At 43.0% G+C, this 21,735-nt stretch overlaps 2 protein-coding genes and 1 long non-coding RNA gene across 8 annotated transcripts; 1 reads left to right on the forward strand and 2 right to left on the reverse strand.

Annotated features, from left to right (window-relative positions):
- Nucleotides 1-700: 700 nt before the first annotated feature.
- LOC147253213 (uncharacterized) lies at nucleotides 701-2,681 on the reverse strand. Of its 2 annotated transcripts, none has more exons than XR_015118535.1 (3): nucleotides 2,607-2,681; nucleotides 1,059-1,268; nucleotides 701-952 (listed from the first exon to the last, which is right to left on the reverse strand). It is a non-coding gene; the product is annotated as an uncharacterized LOC147253213 (long non-coding RNA). The 2 variants fall into 2 exon arrangements; XR_015118534.1 differs by lacking the exon at nucleotides 2,607-2,681 and adding an exon at nucleotides 2,062-2,095 and having other exon boundaries at nucleotides 1,059-1,264.
- Nucleotides 2,135-16,620, forward strand: epn1a (epsin 1a). 3 transcript variants are annotated; one of them, XM_086218272.1, is made up of 13 exons: nucleotides 2,135-2,262; nucleotides 7,626-7,784; nucleotides 8,108-8,209; nucleotides 8,547-8,705; nucleotides 10,025-10,153; nucleotides 10,662-10,782; nucleotides 10,872-11,029; nucleotides 11,186-11,257; nucleotides 12,719-12,802; nucleotides 12,887-13,163; nucleotides 13,743-13,907; nucleotides 14,150-14,392; nucleotides 14,659-16,620. In XM_086218272.1, exons 3-13 carry the CDS (start codon nucleotides 8,141-8,143, stop codon nucleotides 15,123-15,125), a joined length of 1,944 nt encoding a protein of 647 aa, XP_086074398.1. In that variant the 5' UTR covers nucleotides 2,135-2,262; nucleotides 7,626-7,784; nucleotides 8,108-8,140; the 3' UTR covers nucleotides 15,126-16,620. The 3 variants fall into 3 exon arrangements, with proteins under 3 accessions (XP_086074398.1, XP_086074400.1, XP_086074399.1); XM_086218273.1 differs by having other exon boundaries at nucleotides 2,239-2,342; XM_086218274.1 differs by lacking the exon at nucleotides 11,186-11,257.
- Nucleotides 16,179-21,561, reverse strand: foxj2 (forkhead box J2). Of its 3 annotated transcripts, XM_086218275.1 has the most exons (10): nucleotides 21,416-21,561; nucleotides 20,783-21,135; nucleotides 20,562-20,636; nucleotides 20,369-20,461; nucleotides 19,643-19,789; nucleotides 19,090-19,567; nucleotides 18,799-19,008; nucleotides 18,601-18,702; nucleotides 17,293-17,631; nucleotides 16,179-17,115 (listed from the first exon to the last, which is right to left on the reverse strand). In XM_086218275.1, the coding sequence occupies exons 2-10, from the start codon at nucleotides 21,107-21,109 to the stop codon at nucleotides 17,006-17,008; spliced, it is 1,881 nt and encodes a 626-aa protein (XP_086074401.1). In that variant the 5' UTR covers nucleotides 21,110-21,135; nucleotides 21,416-21,561; the 3' UTR covers nucleotides 16,179-17,005. The 3 variants fall into 3 exon arrangements, with proteins under 3 accessions (XP_086074401.1, XP_086074403.1, XP_086074402.1); XM_086218277.1 differs by lacking the exon at nucleotides 21,416-21,561 and having other exon boundaries at nucleotides 20,562-20,595; nucleotides 20,783-20,974; XM_086218276.1 differs by lacking the exons at nucleotides 20,369-20,461; nucleotides 20,562-20,636.
- Nucleotides 21,562-21,735: the final 174 nt, after the last annotated feature.

Genomic DNA, 21,735 nt, shown 5'->3' on the forward strand with positions numbered 1-21,735 from the left:
GTTCTAGAGCCATCACATTAACTAGAATGTGACAGTATCACATACCGTAAATATGAGGTGACAATGACCTTTGATCGCCAAAATTTTTTCAGAGGATATTTGCTCCAAATTAGAAGAAATTCACTCAGTCCCAGTGACTCTGAGTTAAAAATAAAAATGTGACAGATGGACGTATGACATAATAACTTGGTAACTCGTGAATGCCCTTTCCGTGTAACTGATTGGCTTGCGTACTGAAATCCTTACCTTTAAGGGTACCAACTACATAACATCAGAGTAGCAACTCACAATCAATCACATCCAGCAAACTTTTGGAACCGAGTGAGATGTAGTTTCAAGTGCTTTTTTTTCTTCCAAAATTCCAAGATTCCAAACATCCAAGAAGGCAATAGGCAATATTTTTATTATGAAATGCAAATTTGGCAATGGGCGTCCCATCTAATCACAACATGTCAAACATGGTCAAACACAAACTATACCTAAAAGCTGAAGAGTGTCAATGTTAGCCTGAATATTTTGAAATTTTGCCTCATTTTTACTGTAATGTTGGGCACCTCTATTTGTACAAATGTCAAGGCCAAGGTGTAAAATGTGTATGTTACTGATGTAACCTACTGTATCCAACAAAGATGATGATAAAGAACCACTGAGACTCACAAGACAAAAGTTTTTTTTATTGAATACATTAGCATGAGTCAGTGTCCATTGGTTTCTTCGGTGTTTCCACTTTATTTCTGTTTGTTCAATGTCACGAAGCGTACAGTTGAAGAACCACAGTGTTTCTCTGTGACACAGCAGTGCAGCAGCACCTGTCTGAATAGCTTTTAATATAATGCCTTTTTTGGGGGTTTGTCTCCATGTGATCAGTGTTTCCAAAGCAATGTAACTGATGTATCGGAGTCATACAATTTGCTTGAGTCATGCTGCAATGTTTTCTTCTGCGGCCTCGCCCCTGGGGAGAAGACAGGATAAAAGGATAAAGAGATGCAGGATAACAGGGGAGCTGGGAACACACATGCAGACCAGCTGTTTGTGTTGTTCCGATCTATGGGGCTTACCATGTCTTATTTATGGCTTCATAGATGGAATGAAGCAGTTCTGGTGCGAAGCTAGAATCAGGCCAAGGCTGTCTCCTGGTGGACGGTGTGTGCTACAGCATCACTGACCAAATGCAAACACCCGGGCAGTTCCACGTCTATGGTAAGCGATGCTGAGGTTGCTGAGGGACGTCCCACACCCATCCATCCGTCCATTTTCTGTACATCTGGCTTCAAATAAAAGATTTTCAGTCCAATTCTATAGCTTCACGTGTGAAGACTGTGATTTCAAGAAAGGCTATTGTGATTTTGTTACAAATGCTTGAATGAATCCAGTGCCATTTACAGTCCATAGCGATCGAGATGATGATGCAGTGACCACAGTCTTGTTTGGAGCCACATTTAACCAACAAATAAAGATGTCAAAGTCATTCCTTCTTGTATTAAATGCATTTGCACATTCCTGTAAAGACTGTGACTCTGAATGCGTTCTCTGCAGTTTCTATCTAACAAAGTAAAATAGAAATTATAAAAAAAGAAAAATACAGACAAAAACATGTCGCAACAGCATCTGACAGCATGGCAGCACTCAGTGGTATTAAATTGTGGAGACTGGGTCATCCTTTTAAAATTCAACATTTCATATTGAGATCGCACAATAAATGTTTGATAGTCTGATTTGTTTTTGATTTGTTGTTTTGTTTTCCATGGAACTGAGGATGTTGTTACAGTGGTCAGATGATCACATATCAAAAAAGTAAAAGTTAATTTGTACAAAACTGAGTAAGAAACAATCATGAACAGACAAAATTTGCTTGAAATATTGCATTGATAGAGGAAGAATTTCTTTGTAATAATAATGAGAAGCTTTATTTCTATAGTGCCTTTCTATCAAATGCAAGGTAACAAGGTGTTTCATGAAACAGCACTAAAACAAGACAAAATTAAAAATATTTATTCCTTCCTTCCTTCCTTCTTTCCTTCCTTCTTTCCTTCCTTCCTTCCTTCCTTCCTTCCTTCCTACCTTCCTTCCTCCCAATCGAATGTTCCATATTCCGTTAGGTGGCGGAAATGCGGCTACAAGCTGGTTCCACACTGCCAATTGTATTCGAAGAAGAAAAGACCAACCTAGGAAAACAAAGCTGTGGGGGGGTGCGGTCTTTCCTGGAGTCGAGAGCGGAAGCGGAAATTCGGCCATCTCCTCGTACATTAAGGCTACAACAGGGTCAGTACACACTTGATTTGGATATTTATTGTACTGTGTTGTCAACACTTTTTGTGCATGTCGGCTTGTCATTTGAACGTGTAAGTTACACTTCACCTGGTCCCAAAGCGGGACGTGTCCTTGCTAAAGCTCGTAGGGTCTAGCAGTCCTGTTGGCTGTTACGAACTAGCAGCAGCAGCAGCAGCTAGCTAACTCCCATAGACATGCTAACTGCTACCTTGCTAGCTAACTAATGTCCACTTGCAGTAGAAGAGTAACTGATTTCTTCTAATAAGTCCCACTGGGAAGTAAACTAGTGCTCGTTAAGAGTCCGGTGTAAGTGAACGTTGAGGACAGGACTTTACCATTTGTTGAGCGATAGTTTATTCGCTCACTCGTGCAGAGCTGATCCCTCCCTGTTATTAGTTTACAGACTTCAGCCAAACCTGGTGGGAAAAGTAACACTACGATGCACTGTTTCGATTGGCCCAGGGAGGAATGAGATAATTGCTTAAGAAGTGCCTAATAGGAAATAACATTGCTAGATGACAGTAGCCCTTCGCTGCCTTATTAGCTTCATTAACTCGTCGCCTTTTGCTTTTGACCATGTTAACTCTGCCCAGGCGATGTTCTGGTTAGCAGCGTTTGAATGAGTTGAGACCAAGTTAGCCATTAACCCCGTGTAAAGATAACGTGCTATGCCGCAATGCTAGCTTACTGTTAAATCTCCGGAGTGAGTTAGTAGTAGATGGTTAGCTAGCATGGTGCCAGCTGGCTGTCAGTGTCATGTTGCTAATTTTATCTAGCTTACTCTGGTAGGTGAGGCAGTTTAAGCTGTGGTGGAGGTAACTCTCTCACGGGGCTAACTTTACTAACCTAAACTCAAGTGATGAAAGCAACAGCTTGGTAAAGATGTAATTCCAACGATGGATCTTACTTTTAATTGATTCGTGTACAGTAACTATTTATGTCCATCGAATCTGACCGCTAACCTGCATGTCATAGCAGCGAGATTTGTCATTAGAGTCACCAATCATTGGTCATTTACATTAAACCTGTCGCTGTTAATCAGGGCAGACGACAGAGTGAATAAGGTTGCGTGTGTACTTTTCGTTAGAATTTGGACACGATGTCCATGTTTGAGACAGACGGACTGCGATAGAAAGGACAAAGATGAGTGGCGTGTGAACTTTGATACTTCAGGAGTGACTGTTGCAATGCTTGCTCCCTGGTTCGTTATGCAATGCGGTCCTATTTGTTTAACCTCCAGCATTAATCATATATAGCGTGTTGTGGGAGAGAGTTACATTTGAAGAGGTTTTCAATGCGTAATTTCCACCTTGCTGCATTTGCACAAGCAGTTTTGAAACTCGATCCAGCTTACATGCTAAACCTCATAGTTCTTGAGATGTATGAATACATTTAGTTTGCGTTGTTGAAACCAGCCTACATTCAAAAAGTGTTGCACTGATAAGGCTTTGAAGTACACTAAAATGATCTGGTGTTTGTGCCTATCAGAGTACATGGTTTAGAGGTCAGTCCTTGTACTTCCCCCTTATCACTGTTGAGTTTTGGTTGCAATGTAAGTACTGCTGGAGGCAGAGTAAGGTAGAGAGAATGAAAGTAAACCTGCCTGTGAGTGGCCATTTGCCCACTTGGAGGGAGTTTGTTATGCAGGAGGGATTCATCATCATCATCATCATCATCATCATCATCATCATTATCATCATCCTCCTCCTTAAAGTGATGGCAATTGAGTGGCCAAGTGAAATATTTGGAAATTATCTTAGCTGTCCTTTGTTAAATTCATTCCACCTCCTCCTCATTCCCTTCAGTGCATCCAGAGGAAAGACCATATAAGAAAACTTCAGTGATTTGTTAGATTTGGGTTGAACAACCAAAACAGAGATTGGTCATTTTCTGCGAATATACTGACGCTGTAAATTCAATAAACACGGCGTAAATTAATTCATTTGGTTATTTTCTTTGGAGCTTTCATTTAAACAAAAACACTCACAGAGCAACTTCTTATGCGTCATCTTGGGTTGGTTTAGGTGAAAGCGACTGATTTCTCTTTATGTTTTCAATCTTTTCCATGTCATGATTTGTGATATCAGACCAGAATCTTGTCCAAATCATAGCTCCACACAGTAAAAACAGGTGGACACATTTCTGTGGTGCATTTTAGATTTTTATACTGCCCAACCCTAGTTCTACAATTCTACAATTTCATTTAGCAGACGCTTTTGTCCAAAGCGACGTACAACACAAGCAAGAATTTAGACTTAATTAAGGAAAAGCCCATAGGAAGCGCAAAAGTGCTTCAGTTGTGATTTGGTCACAGGTACTGCCATCTAGTGGCAGAAGAAGTGTCGCCCCCCCCCCTTTTTTTTTTGACAAACATACAACATCACACAACACAGTTAGTGCTACATAATCACTAAGTGCTGGGTCTTGGACCCTCTTTACTTATTCTACCCCACAGGACAAAGAGGAGAAGAGTCAGGTTAAGTGCCTAGGTGCTCTCTGAACAATTGAGTCTTCAATTGTCTCTTAAAAGTAGAAAGGGACTCAGAAGAACGCACAGAGTTCGGTTGTTCGTTCCACCATTTGGGAACGACAGAAGAGTCTGGCTAGAGATTTGGAGCAGCGCTGGGCTGAAAGCACCAGGCGTCTTTCGCATGCAGAGCGTAGTGGGCGAGAAGGAGAGTAGACCTGGATCAGGGATTCCAGGTAGGCTGGAGCCGTTCTTGTCATTGTTTTGTAAGCCAAAAGAAGTGCCTTGAATTGGATCCTGGCTGCCACTGTAAGCCAGTGAAGAGAAACCAGCAGCAGGGTGACATGTGCCCTTTTGGGCTGGTTGAAGATCAGACGTGCTGCTGCATTCTGGATCATCTGCAGAGGCTTGAATGAGCATGCAGGGAGGCCTGCCAGAAGAGAGTTGCAGGAGTCAATGCGTGAGATGACAAGAGCCTGAACCAGAATCTGTGTGGTCTGTTGGGTCAGGAAGGGTCTGATCTTCCTGATGTTGTAGAGGGCATAACGGCAAGACCGAGAAACTGAGGCCACATGAACCTTAAAGGTCAGCTGGTCATCAATAATGACACCCAGGTTTCTGGCTGAGTTTGTGGGCACAAGTAGGCTCGAGTCAAGTTGGACACTGACCTGAGGCTGAACAGATGGACAAGCTGGAAAGACCATGAGTTCAGTCTTAGAGAGATTCAGTTGAAGGTGGCGTTCCTTCATCCATGTGGAGATATCAGCCAGACACGCGGATATACGATCTGAGAGCGTTCTGTCATCAGGTGGAAAAGAGAGGAGAAGCTGAGTGTCGTCAGCATAACAGTGGTAGGAGAAGCCATGGGAGCGGATCACTGCACCAAATGAGGTGGTGTACAGAGAGAAGAGAAGGGGACCAAGCACTGACCCCTGAGGAACTCCAGTCAATAGGCCATGTGACCTAGACACCTTTCCTCGCCATGACACTCTGAAGGATCTGCCTGTGAGGTAGGACTTGAACCACAACAAGGCAGAACCAGATATGCCAAGCTCAGAGAGTGTGGAGAGGAGAATCTGATGGTTCACCGTGTTGAAGGCAGCAGACAGGTCCAGCAGAAGTAGGACAGAGCACTGACCAGCAGCTCGAGCTTGTCTCAGTGACTCGGTGACTGACAGGAGTGCAGTCTCAGTGGAGTGGTCACACCTGACACCAGACTGAAAAGAGTCAAGTAGGTTGTTGTTCCGCAGATGTTCAGAGACCTGGTTAAATACTGAGCGCTCCAGTATTTTTGACAGGAATGGCAGAAGTGATACTGGCCTGTAGTTTTCAACCTTGGCGGGGTTGAGATTAGGCTTTTTGAGCAGTGGGGTTACACGGGCTTGTTTAAAAGTAGCAGGAAAAATGCCAGTTTCCAGGGAGGAATTGACAATGTGTGTGACTGCAGGTTTGATAGTGGGCAAAATGGTCTGCAGGATGCTGGTGGGTATTGGATCGAGAGGACAAGTTGTAGGTTTTGAGCTCAGGAGAAGTCTGGAGACCTCATCTTCGCTCAGGGGAGCAAAGGAGAAGAGTGAAGCAGCAGTGGCAGGTTGGTGCTGACTGGACTGGTCAGGCTCAGAGAACTGGTTGCTGATTGCAGCAACCTTTTCAGTAAAAAAGGAGGCAAACATGTCTGAAGTAAGCGCAGTGGAAGGCTGAGCAACTGGAGGAGAAAGCAAGGAGTTAAACGCCTAGTTCTAATTGGACTGAAGATACTATTTGATGCCTGTGAGGATAATCTCTCAAAATAAGTGTGGAGAACTTATAAATATACTGACAGCAAAACTAGGTCTTTAAGTTACTCGGTTACTTCTAATGTCAGTTTCTGGAAGCTGTATTTATTTATTGGCACACTTGAGTTGCTTTGTGACATGGACTGAGGCAGCGTGCACTTGGTTTGAAAATTGAGATTTTGTCAGGTGAAGGATGCATCTGTTCAGCCACAAGGGTTTCGCTCTGCTGTGTAAGCAGACGGATACAAACATTGCTCAGTTAGCAGCGAGGGATTCGATATCGAGCCATGACATCATTCTCCGCATACCATTACACCAGCAGCACCCTGGATGGGTCCACAATGTTGTGTTCGTTTATCTAAATCACCCATTTTCCACCAGATAATTCATTTCCTTTTGGCCAGTCATTCATAATATCATATAGAGTGTTTTGTTAAGTTCATGATTGCATAAATAGGTTTCCTGGTGGTTTAATAACTGAAGTCTTTCACGCTCAAAAACTGCCACAATTTTGTTGCTGCAGCTGTTTGTCAGCCATTATTAGAACATTCTTGATCCACCTGAATTCTATTGGATCTGATGAAATATGTCGTTTCTAGATGATTTATTTGCAGTGTTGATTAAAATGAAGTCCTTCAAAAAAAAACTTGATTGATACATGTATGAAATAAATGGTTTGAAATGATTAAATATGGCCTTGAAAAACACTTGTATAAAGCTACATTTTTGATTGTCAAATGAAGATATTTTGAAGAAAGAAAAGCAATGCAAGGGCTTTTTTTTCTCCAGTGTAAACTGATTCGGCTTCGGAAAAGTCTGCTCATAGGCCATAAATCCTCGATTTGGTCTTTGACAGAATTAAATGCAGGTATTTTGTCTTGATAAAACATAGAATGTGTGTATCTCTGGCTATGACCCATCTGTGGATGTCAGATCATGTGATTTTCTTGCTGAATATCTGCTTTGTCCTTATTTTGTGATCATGAGTGCTTTGGAATTTTTTTTTTTTTTTTTTTTGCTCTGTCTTTTCCTGTTTGTTGAGATTAAGCAATAACTAGCTGGCGACTTTGCATTTACCTTTTTCTATTGTTCTTGTTGTTGTTGTTCCTTAGTTTTCATCTCTGAGCCTGTGGTTTTGGGACCCGATGTTGCCACAGGAAGAAAAAGACAAATTGAGACAAAACACTTTGTGAATGAGTGGCCCACGAGACAGAAAACCTAACCGATACCCTGAGGAGAGACCCCTATTCTGCATCATTCTTGTGTAACAGGTGTGCATGACACCGTCTTTCTCCCTATGTTTGTCCTAGAGGTCACATGACTTAAGATTGATATCTGGAATAGCTAACATCCTTCACACTGATTGCTCTCTTTAAGGCCCCTCTCTCCTTTTCTCTCTTATTTTTAAACATCTACACTAGTCGTCATCCTCCTCTTCTTATGTTTAATCTTCATCCTTCCCGTCTTTCTAGTAGAATTAACCAGGTCTTCCTAAGTTCCCTGTTAGAAATGTCAGTCGTCTTTGCAGAGTTACTGTTTGTTTTGTGCTGTATTAAAAGTCTTTTACAACCCCTCCTCATCGTGTGCTGTTCAGATTGCAACAGAACTTGACGGTCCGACGGTTGCCATGTCGACCTCATCGCTACGGCGACAAGTAAAGAACATCGTCCACAACTATTCTGAGGCTGAAATCAAGGTTGTGTGTCTCTACTTTTCTGGCTTGTCTTCTCCTCTCTTTTATACACCCACATCCACCTTATGTCCATACTTTAAATGCAGCTCATGTGTTTGCCGTGCAAATGATATAATGTCACTGTAGATGATCTAACACATCGCTGAAGCAGTCTCCTCTCTTTCACCTCATTATACTCAATGAGTAAATGTGATCACATTATCTATTCATTAATTTGCTTCTCTCCAACTTGTGTTCAGTTGGTTGGTTCGTATTTGTTTGACATAAAAGTAAAATTGTTCTTGTCGGGGCTGTTTTGAATGGAGTATAACTGCAGTTTGTCCCTTTCTGTGTTGTTTAGGTTAGAGAAGCAACATCCAATGACCCCTGGGGCCCAAGCAGCTCTCTGATGTCAGAGATCGCTGATTTGACCTACAATGTTGTGGCTTTCTCAGAAATAATGAGCATGGTGTGGAAGCGCCTCAATGACCACGGGAAGAACTGGAGACATGTATACAAGGTGTGTGCGATTGTGCGTGTACCCACTGTTTCCCACAGAATTAAGATCGGGCCTCTGTAGGGAAACAGATAATGAATGAGGGGACTCGGTGGCTGAATTTAGAGCCGTTAGAAGAATTCTTGGCACTTGCTATGTGCACTGACATCCAGGGCCCCAAGTGAGGAAATTGACTGCTAGCTAATGTTACAGTTGGCTAACAGCCAATTAGCATCTTAATAATAACCCTCATTCTAAAGTTAGCTGTTTATTTTAGTTACACTGATAATGATGAAGTTGTTGCTGGACAAGTTGATAACTACAGTAGATAATGTAATATTATTTATCATTACTTATCATAAACAACAGGTAAAAAAAACTACAAGATAATCATATTTGATTTAGGGCTGAAATTTTATTGACATCACCATAAGGCCAATGCTAAAGACGGAAATGTGTCTGAATAAAATATTGTTGTGGTGCAGATCCCACAAAAATCACACCTTTGCGATTTGGTTTACACTGAATATGAATATTGAAACAAGAATGGTGAGTCTGTGTTGTATTGTGAATTGTTTTATGTGCCGGGCAAAAATATACAAAAGAACCTATGATTGGAAACACTCATACACTCTTTTTCCTTATGGTAAATTTGATTAATACTGTATCTTCAATAGTTCGGCATATCTACATTACAGTACTTGTCCGTGTACTATTACTACTGTACAAAAACTGCATAATATAATCATTCATTGATAGTAATCAAGGTGCAAGCTTGAAAATAATTGTAAAATGATATTGATTTGAAGTCACATCGCCCAGCTGTAGTGTCCTCAAATTGCTTTGATTTTGGATGCTGCCAGAAAAGGTGTGTGTGTGTGTGTGTGTGTGTGTGTGTGTGTGTGTGTGTGTGTGTGTGTGTGTGTGTGTGCGCGCGCGCGCATCCTGGTCTGGTGGAAGGTAGTGGTTGACTGACTGGGAGAGAGAGATGTTTACTTAAGAAACGGCTATCAAGTTGTCGTGAGAACTCTGAAAAAACATGGTTTCATTTCATCCTAAAATTGTAGTGGTACACGGTGTAGTCAATTACAAGAACTATTTTTATTCGTGTCTTACTGTGTACATCACACCGTCACGATATGAGCTCACATATTTCTTCATGTTGCAGTTATGCCATCAACATCAAGTGCTTTATTTTTGTTTACACACAGTACAGATTATGCATTTTCTGTTTAGTCTTTGTGTGAATCCACTTGGAATCTGAAAAATTATTGTGTGTTGACGGTTGTATCTTCATTTCTTCATTTCCACAGTTGGTGACAGATTTTGTGTATTTTCACCAGGCTATGACTCTTATGGAGTATCTGATCAAGACGGGTTCAGAACGTGTTGCCCAACAGTGTCGAGAGAACATATACGCTGTCCAGACCCTCAAGGATTTCCAGTACATAGACAGAGACGGGAAAGACCAGGTAAGCAAACACACCCATGCCCATGAGGCTATATAGAAACCAAAGCGATGATATAAAACTGAAGTGATAAGTGAGTAACCGTTATGGAATGCATTACACTTTGTTAAACAAGCCCTCTGAAGTTCATTCAAGGACATTCCACCTCTTGTGCTGATCTACAAAGCCAAAGGTTTGTTTACAGGATAATAATTGACACTTTTGTACCAGCTGTTACACAGTCAAGGCATTATTAATTTGTTTTATTAGCACAGTGTTGTGTGACATGACAAAACTTTCATCACAGTCTTTAAGATTCTCAGTCATTCGGAGTGTCTCAGATCTGCTAAGACCTCAGACTTTAATTGCACTTCCTGGAGGCAGCAATCTGTACACCAAGTCTGACGTAGATCGGCTGAATGGTTGCTCCTGGGATATTTGAGTCACAGGCATGAAAAGGTTCCTTGCTTTAATTGTTGGATGTCCATGTATGTTCTTTTTAATATTAAAAGCGTTGAATTTCATTTTCCAGGGCGTGAATGTGCGAGAGAAAGCCAAACAACTAGTGACACTGCTGAAAGATGAAGAGAGATTACGAGAAGAGAGGATCCATGCCCTCAAAACCAAAGAGAAGATGGCACAGACCTCCAGTGGTAGGACACTGAAAGGACATCAGCGCTGAATACCCTTTGACCAAAGCCAGACTCTCATCCGTGCATATACCTATTTGTTTCTGTCCCAGCCTCCTCGGCTCCCTCAGCACCTAGCCTGGGGGGCAGCCTGTCACTAGGCTCCCACTCTGGAGGGGCAGACCCTGAGCAGGCCTGGCCACAGAGCTCTGGAGAGGAGGACCTGCAGCTCCAGCTGGCTTTGGCCATGAGTAAAGAAGAAGCAGAACAGGTAACACAAAGCAACAGAACTAGCAAGACTGTAACTGCGTTTAGGCTTGTAAATGAAATCTCTTGCAGTACCTGTATACCCAGAGGAATACTACTGATATTCATCAATACACACAGCCAGCCTTACTCTCACTTTGTAACCCCTGACCTCCCCCAGACTGGCACGGACCATCTGGAGGACGCAGAGCTCCGCTATGCAATCACACTCAGCAAAGAGATGCTCCAAAAGGTTAGGGGCAGAGAGTGAGCTCAGCTGGCTGGCCAGCCAGCTATCGACTATCCCTCTTTCACTCAGTTGAAATCCCTCAAATGCTCATCACGTATTGCTCAATCTAGAAAATTAATTTCTGTTCATATTTGTCGTGTCATTTCTTGAAGCACCAGATTTGCATCCAACTATAATAATGTGTTTTAATTGAGTTTTCTGAGATGTTTAATATTGTTTGCATAAAAACTATGCAGAGCTTATTGAAATAATTATTGAAACTAAACGAAATTAAGCGCCCAAGATATTGATTGATTGTTAAATTATTAAATCATTAAAAAAAAAAATCCAAGTAATTACAATTGTAGAATTTGCATGACATTGGCAAATATCTGTCATAATTGATGATTCTTTCCTCCCTGTTTCCCTCCGTGACAGCATGCACTCAACTGTAGTCTTGATCTAAAACTCTTCCCTCACCTGAGTCCTGTTGTTCTTGTCGTTGCATCTCTTTACTGTATTCTGTAGGTGGTAAAGTTCTCATAATGAATCTGTTGTAAGGTAAAGTGTTAAAGTAGAGTCTTGATGTTCCTGTAGCCTTGTGTGCTTGCATGCCGAGCGTTGGTGGTCTTGGTGGTATCCAACATAAGACTGGGATGATGGTTTTTTTTGTTTTGTTTTGTACAGATGTTTTGGTAACTGTCGCATGAAGCCAGGTCTGCTCATTTTACGTCCAGGGAAATAATGTAATCAGCACGGTGTGTCTGTCTGTTAGCAGCATCACGTAAAAACTAGGAGTCTGGTGGAAAGACGTAGCACTGCTATGAGAACTCATTCAGTGTTGGAGCAAATCTGTTTAACGTAGTGAAGTAATGAAGTTACTTATAATTGTGTTTAGCTAAGGTGGCCTTTCCCGAAATATGCATTCTCTAGCTGACCTCTAGATTTGTTTTAACTTGAAGGAAGCCCCACTGTACTCAGCTTAAAGACTGGACCATCGTCGGAATGCACAGCAGTGTGAGCAACAAACAGCAAAATATCAGCCAGCAGTTTCAGGAGACTGTTCACCATGACAGCAAACAAACCTCTGAAGCTCTGCTGTCGTTTGAGAGCTGAATGAAGCCTCAGTATTCTGGTTACGCTGGAGGTTTCGCATCATATCCTGAACTGTCCTGCTACAGCACTTCTGTAGTTCTCAATCCGGCAGTATTTTATACAGCCTTGTGACATCATCAGTTGTGATAATAAGCCTTGATTGCGTTACAAGCAGTCTCCTGATTTGATCATGTTTTACATTAGTATTAGTATTAGTATTGTGAGAATCACATTAAACTGTAGATTGGTTGGTTCCCTTCCGGTGTCCTGTTTCCAACGCTTCTGATTTAGACATGGAATGTCAGTGAAGCCTTAGTCTGTCTTTGTGATGTACCTTCCGAGCTCATGTGCCTCATGTTGCTGACATCAAGGTGTGTGTGTGATTGGCAGGAGGAGCGACTGCGCCGAGGGGACGACCTGCGACTGCAGATGGCCATTGAGGAGAGCAAGAGGGAAAAGCCAAAGCCAGAAGAGGTGTGTGTGTGTGTGTGTGTGTGTGTGTGTGTGTGTGTGTGAGAAGCGAGCTTCATGTAATCTATAACACATCATCTTTTACAGAGTGCTCTCATGGAGCTGAGTGCTGTAGACCCCTGGGGGGCCCCTGCTGCTGCCACTGTGGACTCCGCTGGCCCCTCTCCTCCACCCACAGTTTCTGTCCCCGCCTCAGGTCCATGGGGTACAACCTCAACAGATCCATGGGGGGTAGCTTCACCCACATCCCCTACCAGCTCTGACCCTTGGGGTGGGGGAGCCCCACCCACAATAGCCCCTCCTCCAGACCCTTGGGGAGACACAAGCAACAGAGTTAACAACGTGGACCCCTGGGGAGGCTCAGGTAAGCAGCGGCGACTCTACCCATGTCAAGGACCGAGTTGGGGTCTCTGGCTGAAGGTGCTGTAAAGTCTTCTGGACTTTGGTGCTTCTCTCCACCATTGAGTCTCCTGTTTACGTATAACAGCTTTGTTACATTGTCTGTCATGCCACCATGCTGTCATTTCTTCTCATTCACTCAAATGCTTTCAGTGTGTAATGAGGAAAGCAAGCATGCTAAATCCATTCTCCTTCTGTGTCTAAAGCAGGGATATTTATCCTCTCGTTTCTACTCAGGACTGACTGTGGCTGAGTCTCAACCAGAGCTCTCTCTTGCCTTGCCCTTTTGTGCTTTTTTACTGTATCAGGTAGCATCTGTAGCATCTCCTCTACCTCCTCAGATCTTCAGGTATTGACCAGGTGAAATGACCTGGCGGATAGCCACAGAATCCTCATGTGTCTGGTTAGTAGCATTGAAGAGGTCAAGGAGAGAAACACTTCTGGGAAACCAGCCCAGCTTCCTGCTCCCTCCTTACTGTGGATTGTACCTGTAAGGTGTTGTGTTAACCCTCCCCTCCCCTGCATCTCCTCCGCGCCCCTGTAGCTGTGACCCCCCCAAGTGCCGACCCCTGGGGCCCCCCAGTGCCTCCCAGCACTTCCTCCTCGGGGGGGCCAGTAGACCCTTGGGCAAAGGATGGGCCTGTCCCTGCCTCTGACCCTATCACCTCCGACCTCTGGAGTGGCACCGCCAAACACACTAATGGCACAGGTACATTCACACTTGAAGCTACACGGACCTGCACAAACACTGAGGAACAGGTCCACACTTTAGTGGGGGGCTTCATAGTTAACGTACAGAGATTTGTAGTGCATGCACACAGATGTTGTCTGACATTTCATCCCCCTCAAGTTTGTATGTTATGCTGGTTTTATATTGTGTGTATTAACTGTTGGTAGTTTTATTCAGACCTGACTTGCTGTATATATTCCTCTCTCACTTGCACCTTTTAGGAGATCCAGAGCGACGAGGCTCCTCAGCAACGGGCTGTGACAGCACAGGCTCGCCAGTGCCCTTTGACCTTTCATCTCTTGGTTCTTCACTCCCTGTTCGTAAGACTCCAGAGTCCTTCCTTGGTCCCAACGCAGCACTGGTGGATCTCGATTCCCTGGTGTCTTCTAAACCCAAACCCAAACAGCCACCACCTCCTTCCATCTCGTCATCATCAGCGCACAACCCCTTCCTCCAGAACACAGGTGAGTCGCAGCTATCTATGCTGCCTTTTTAGGTGCAACCTTGTAGGTCTCTTTGAGAAGAAAAGAAAGGATCAAGAAGAAGAGCCAAGGACAGGGGGGGGAAATTGGACAGTGTTTTTGGTCTTTTTACAGGATTTATTGAAATCAGAAACATACATGATAGCGCCAGCCTTCACCTGTTCAAATAAAATGAGTAATCGAACATATTCTAATACTGCTGGTCTTTGATGAGGTTTTTGCCACTCTGTGTCCCCTGTGGCCCCCAGGCTCATCTCCTGCTCCTGGCATGGCAGTCACCCCAGGCAGTACCATTTCTAGCAGGGGGGTCTCTCCAACACCTGCCTCTTCAAACCCTTTCGGCGTGGCCCCGGCCATGACCTCCATTTCACCACAGCCCTCATCACTCGGTCTGAGTGGCCTTCGCACCAGTCCTGTGCCTCCCAACCCCATGCTGAGCATGGTACAACCAGGAATGGGCATGGGGCCGATGGGTGTGGGCATGGGGGCTTCAGGAATGGGCCTGGGCATGATGCAGGCCAGCCCCATGGGCATGACCTACAGTGGGCTATCGCCTATGGCACCACCAGGCTCAAGTTTGTTGGGTCCCGGAGGGGCAGCACCCCCTCAGCTGATTTTGGGTGGGTCCACTGGAACAGGAGGAGTGATGGGAGCAGGAGGACCAGTGGGAGGTGGAGGAACGACGGGAGCCAGCACCAACCCTTTTCTTCTTTGAGGAAGTGTCTCCACTACTCCACCCACCCCTCCTCTGTCGTACCTGCTGCCCCCTTTATTCATCCCTGCTCAACACAGTTTGTGTCCAACAAGAAAAATGTCTACATCTCTATATTTAAAGAAAAAAAATCAAAAATTATGCTTCTTTTCTTCCAAAAGCATTACATTATTTCAAAAATAATTTTCATATTTAGTTCCTTTCATTTCAGTTATTTTGGGCAGGAAATAGAGATCTATTTATTTTGTTTCAATCCTGTTCTTGTGTTGTTCTTCATGTTGTTTTTGTTATTTTTCAGTCCTGTGTGAGATGAAGGTAAGTCAATGAGTGTCACACTGCTATAGTCTAATATGACTGCACTGAGAGAGACGGCGGGAGAGGGGAAATAGCCACTAACAAACTGAACAGAGACACTGTTGCCTCTTCCTTGTTTCTCTCTGTACAATGAAGACAAACACTGAATCACTGAAATGAAATGAGGTGCATGAAGGATGATTTTTTTTTTTTTTTTAATGAACGCCAGACTGAAAGATGGACTGAAAAATCTGCATTAACATTTCAGACACAATGTGGTCAAATATTTTCAAGTATCACTCTTAATTTAATGTTAAATGTAATTTATTTTTTTCCAGTTTTTGGAAACGAATAAAAAAAAAAAGAATCAAACCCGACGATGCCATTTAAATAAAAAAAAAGCTTTTTATTTTCTTTCCTCATTATTGTAGAAACCTGAGCGCTTTGACATCCGTGGTCTAATGGGGGGGAGGGGGGGGGGATGATGGTGAATGTGTGTGAAGAAACATGAACGAGATTATGAATGCTCATTTGTGAGTGTGCAAGTATGCAATAGTGCAAACGCCTGTTTCTGTGTATATGTATCAATATGTCTCCCTTTTCCCTTCGTTCAATCTTTTTTTTCAGTGACTGAAAAGCAGAAATTACACCCATTAATTTTGCTTTTAAAAATTCACACTTGTATTAATACGATGTAATGTTGAAATTTTCAAATGAGGTATTATAAGGGTCACACCTTTCTCTGCCAATCATGTGGGGGGGGTTTGTTTGTTTGTTTGTTTGTTATTTTTGCTGTTTTTTTGTTTTGTTTTGTTTTTTTGGTTATCCCAAACGGTATTTTCCAGTCAGGTTCATGTGGGACTCCTGGTATACAGGTCTCCCTAAACACCACTGTCCTTGTATTTCATCCCTCTTTCCTTTGAGGAGGGAGAGCTACTGATGCTTCTTGGGGGAAAAAAAAAAAAGAAAAAAGACAATGATTTCAGTGAATGAAAGGAAAAGAAAAACGGGGACTTGACAAACTTGCTCCATGCTGTTCTTTTAATTTAGTTTGAATTTATTGTTATTTTATATCAACAAGAAAATATCTTTTATTGGGTAAGGTTTTGTGTGGTGTTGACTGTGAAACATTCACATTTGAAAAGTAAAATGGAAAAAAAAAAAATCTAAACAAATTTATGAAATTAAAAAACAAAACACAGGATGGGTGTATGGCTTGTTTCATGCTTGCGCTGTAGTTGATGCTTGTGTGTATCATATATGCAATTTTTACTGCTGCAGAGTACAATAATGTGAAGAGAATAAATTTACATCTTATTTTCTTTGGTGAACTTGTTAATAAATCCGCAACCAGAGAGGAAAAAAGACACCCTGTTAATTGCCTGCGCGAAAATATGCAAAAAACAAAAATGCGATTACAGCAAAGGATTTTGAATAATGGTTAAAAAAAATACAATAATCAGTCATTTGAGGCAAACTTGATCCCAAATTTGCTCTGGTGAGGCAGCCTCTGCATAGACTTAAGATTCTGTGAAGAGTCACATTTCTCTTGAAAATTCTCGTGTCTTTCCTCTGGGAGACGGTGAGTGTCAAACGAGAGAATCCCAGTCGAAGTCATCCTGTATCTCCTCACTGTTGCTATGGAGACTCTTTAAAGGAGGACGTGGTCGTGGGGCCATAGTCTGAGGCTGCATCCCAGCTGAGAAAGAGAAAGCTGAACTTATTCACCATGCGCAAAAAAAAAAAAGGGAAATGAGTTCATATTTCAGTACCTTCTCCTTTACAACTGCCAGACTGCATTTACCATTCAGGGAACTATAGAAACTCAGTTCTCTTGTCTAGGACTTCGAGGTAATCTATTTCCTTTGTATCCTACCTGTTGTGTTTGAGGTCTGTTGTAACTGTGGTCGATGCAGGTTGTTCCCCTGCATGTGCACAGGCCTCCGGGGCAGTTGTGTTCCATTGGCTGTGGTTACTACAGGCGGATAAGGGAACGCTGAGGGCTGGGTGAGGCTAGCAAGAGTGGGAGGTGGATTGGAGAATGGCAGGACTTGTAAGGAGTGAGGTGCACCGAGTGCCAGTGGGGAGTTATTCCCAGAAGTGATCATGCCTTTCTGAGTGAAGAAGCGGTTCAGAGAATCACAGAGTGATGTGAAGAGAGCCGGATCCAGGGCCCAGTCGCAGAGCTCCGCCTGACGCATGCTCTCCAGCAAGTCTGGCAATGGAAATGTTTGACATGTTTAGTGAAAAGAGTTAAGGCTATGAGTAAAAAAAATGATCTGCCATTATCACTATCTCAGTAAGTTAGCAAAAAAATCTCTCGTAAAGGTTCTAATGTCACTGTTTCAGTTATCACAGCTGATGCTCAAGTTAATCTACAAAGGATAGTTTACTGGAAAACGCAAAGTATTTTACATTTAACTCGTCTGTGGGTATGTATTTGCACATTCACCCTCATAAAATTTCTTTGTAGATGTATCAGCACTAAAACAAACTGCAATTTTGTTAATCTCCTCCTTTGGGCTGCACTTATTTTGGTTATTGATTAAATTAAACATTTTGCCCTTAATTGAATGAATCATTCTCATTGCTCGGTCAAAAAATACCCCCAGTTTCCAAATTTATCTTATCTTTATTCATCTTCAAATTAGTTCAAAACTAAATATATTCATTAACTACACCAAGAAAACTTAAGGGAAGAGTTCATTCACAATGTAAGTTATTATTTACCCACCCTCATGCCATTCAGGACACTCGAATTCCCTTTTTTGGTTGTGGACTAAAAAAAACTTCGCCCAATGTTGTATCTATGCGAGGGGGAGTAGATAATGACAAATGTTCATTTTTGGTTGAACTGTCCTTTAAGAAAGAATGACATTTCCTCTTATGAGAAGCAGGAAATATTGTGTACTTAGATATTTCAGTATTATTTCTTATGAGCAAAATAGCATCCAATTAATTTTCCAGGTAAAGTATTCAGTAGATTATCTAGTTATTCAATTTGTGGAATTAGAGCACACTGCTTTTGATTGAAATGTAGCCCAGTATTTCTGTGAACTAGGCAGAGGAAGAAATCTCAGTTTTCTCGTGAATGTCGGCAAAATCAGAGCACGGGTAAATGAGTAAATACTTTTTAACTTGGATAAACTGATGCCTATAAAAGATTGTGTTAAACAACTCAGACCTGGGTGACCTGAGAGGTCTATGTTGGCCCAGTCCAGGTTGCTGGCAATGCGGGTACTCTCCCTCAGAGAATCCGGGTTACTGAACCAGTCAGCTGGCACCGCTGAAGTGAAAAACAGAAAGGCGTTATACACAGAAAAGTTCTCATGATACTCCCTGCTTTAATAGATGTAATTTTGTTGATAAAAGTGGAACCTACTGTATTGCAAAGGGCGATCTGGGTCAGGGGGGTGTGCATGTGGTGCAAGTGGAACAGGTTGAGGTGGAGGTGGTGCAGCAAGCGCAGCTGGAGCAGGTGGAGGAGCGAGTGCAGCTGGAGTAGGAACAGGATGAGGGGACACTGGTAGCAGAGTTGGCGTGTGAAGTGGGGTGATGTCGTTGCTCAGCACAGCAAAAGGAGCAGCATCCGCTGGAAGGAAAACTGGTGATTTTAGAACACTGTATAGTGCTAATACACACAAAACAGGTCAATCCACTCAGTACTACTTACACTGTGAGCCTCCTCTCTCTCGCATTGTCTTGAAAAGAGACTTGAACGATGCATACAAGTCTGGTAAGTTCATCTCATCAAAGGTAAACCGGAGTGGAGGATCAGTAGAGGTAGCAAGAGGAACAGCAACAGAAGAGGGGGCAGCAACAGATGAAGGGACAGCAGGGGGAGGGCCCACAGATACAGAAGCATGAGTGTGACCTGAGGCGGTGCAAACAGGTGCAGAGTTAGCAGAGCCAGAGAAGGTGGAAACAGATTCAGGTCCTGAATTAGCAGGAAAGGAGAGAGGAGCATCAGAGTAAGAAGGAGCAGCTGTAGGAGGAGCTGTGGCAACGCTGGTGGCAGACAGAGTTGGTGCAGACACAGGGGGGATGGAGAAGGTGGGGCCAGGTGGATGAGGAGCAGGGAAAGAACTTATGGAAGACATAGGGGCAAAGGATGGATGAGGAGCAGGAGCTGGCATGTAAGGGGATGGTTGCTGCAAAGGAGAAGATAGTGTGTTATCAAGTGCAGGTTAACTATGCACAGCTGAGAGAAATGCTACGGATGTTACCTTGCATGGGGGCGGAGAGAGGGAGGCAGGCTTGGGCGACCGGTGGTGGATGACACCAAGGGGCTTCGCTTTGAGAAGCTGGGAGTCTGTTTGAGAAGCTGGTTGTGGCTGTTGAGGGGAGGGTCCTCTCTCTGGTACTTGCTGAATCTGTAACACACCATAGTTGCTATTTGCAGTGATCAAAAAAAGAATCAAATCACCTTCTATGTACAATCGCCAGATGGGCAAAGACGCCTCAGAAGTGCCACATTCAAAACTTTACAGAAATTGAAGGTTGTTTTCTGTAAGATTCCATTTGTGTAGTGAGCAACACATGATCAATCATATAAATAGTGGCTCATTTATGTGCAACTTCAATGGTATTTATCCAAGTGGGCTGAGCACTGATCCCTGTGGAACACCATGACTGATCTTGGAGAAGGAACATCAAATTTTCTGTTGAGAGCATTCTGTGGATTATTTGACCAAAAAGAACATAGTTACTTGAAAAATGAGTCGATGTTCAGAGTATTTTGAAATAATAATTTCACTTTTTCAATATACATGGGAGAAACACCTCTTAACCAAACATAATGAGGTTTTTTTTTTATCATACATTTGGCGTGCAGATATCAGTAAACAGCAAAGACCTGGCTGAGAAATGTTCTATGAAATAAAAAAAATCTTAAAATAGAAACAAATATTCCAGAAGTTTGTAACTGCTTTGATGATGTGTGTTAGACCTACATTGAGCCCCTCCTCTCCCCCTTCTGGATAGGGACGTTTTGGCGCCCTCACTGGATTTACTGCTACAGGTCCATCCATTGTCCAATAAGAGCCCTAGATAGCCAGAAAATTATATGTACATCCTTTTGATCCGCAATATGTCCATCTGATATGATATAGACAACATTATATGGACATTCTTAAACTTGTTCACCTTGCCAGGGTCATTCTGTGGCCGAGGAACTTTCCTGAAGCATTTATTGAGGGACAGATTATGACGAATGGAGTTCTAGTGAGAACAAGGTTGCAGAATAATGTAACTCAACAAAAAGATGACAATTCTCTTTCTGTTCTAGCTGGTGATTCAAATACAATCTTTTGCAGACGCATGTGTAGCTGTTACTCAAGTGCACTGATGAGTTATTTGAAGCTAACCTTCCATCCACGGCCTGCTCGGCTGTAATAGGGGAAGGTGTCACTGATCCAGGTGTAGATGTCATTCAGACTCAACTTCCTCTCAGGTGCAGCTGCTATTGCCATGGCAATGAGAGTGGCGTAGCTGTGAGGGGGTTTCCCCTTACAGTTAGAAGAGGAAGGGTCCGGCACAGAGGGTAAGAAATCCCCACTCTCCCCTCCTCTGTCTTTCTTCTTGTCCCTCTCCCCTCCTCCTCCTCCTCTCTCTCTACCAGAGCGCAGGCTGCTGATTCCCAGCTGGGGCAGCCAGTCAATGCTGGTGAGACTGGAGTCCAAGTCAGTGGACATGATTTCCCTTTCTCTCTGTCCAGGGTCTAGGACATAACAGGAGGGATAGTTACTTTGTATTCTTTAGTTAGGACAAACTGAGAAATGCCTCAGTAGATCTCTTCTGTCTGTAATAAATTACTGCCAACTGATGTATTCCTGTACTTCCAACCAGCGTCACAATACAACTAGTACTGGAAGTTCCACAACAAGATCCTGGAAACTATCCATTCATAAGGAGGGCCATTACATGCGCAATTCAACTGTTGAATGTGCCACCTCTCCATACTCACTGTTATTTCTGAAGCAGAAGTGTGACTTGCTTACCTCCTCTGTAGTCACTTGAGGGCCAAGGCCTTAAAAAGTGTTAATATTTGATGTTGTCATCAATGGTGCACAACTGCTGACAAACGTCCTCCTCTTCAGATCCCTCGCTCCAGCATGTTGATCCCCACCAAGCCTCCAGTAAGAACTTGACTTCGGTAGTTTGTGTAACTTTGCAGAAGAAATATACACAAAAAAGTATCGGGAGAGCTTCCGTTTTCTCTCTCTCTTTCACCTCCCTTTTTGCCCGTACATGAATTACATCACTCACTCCTCCCTCTTGATGACATCAATTCTTTGCGCCCGCCTCTGTGAGTAGGTAC

Source organism: Aulostomus chinensis, chromosome 11 (genome assembly GCF_037954235.1).
Source record: "Aulostomus chinensis isolate RoL2024-O1b breed Wild chromosome 11, RoL_Achi_v1.0, whole genome shotgun sequence".
NCBI classification, from domain to species: Eukaryota; Metazoa; Chordata; class Actinopteri; order Syngnathiformes; family Aulostomidae; genus Aulostomus; species Aulostomus chinensis.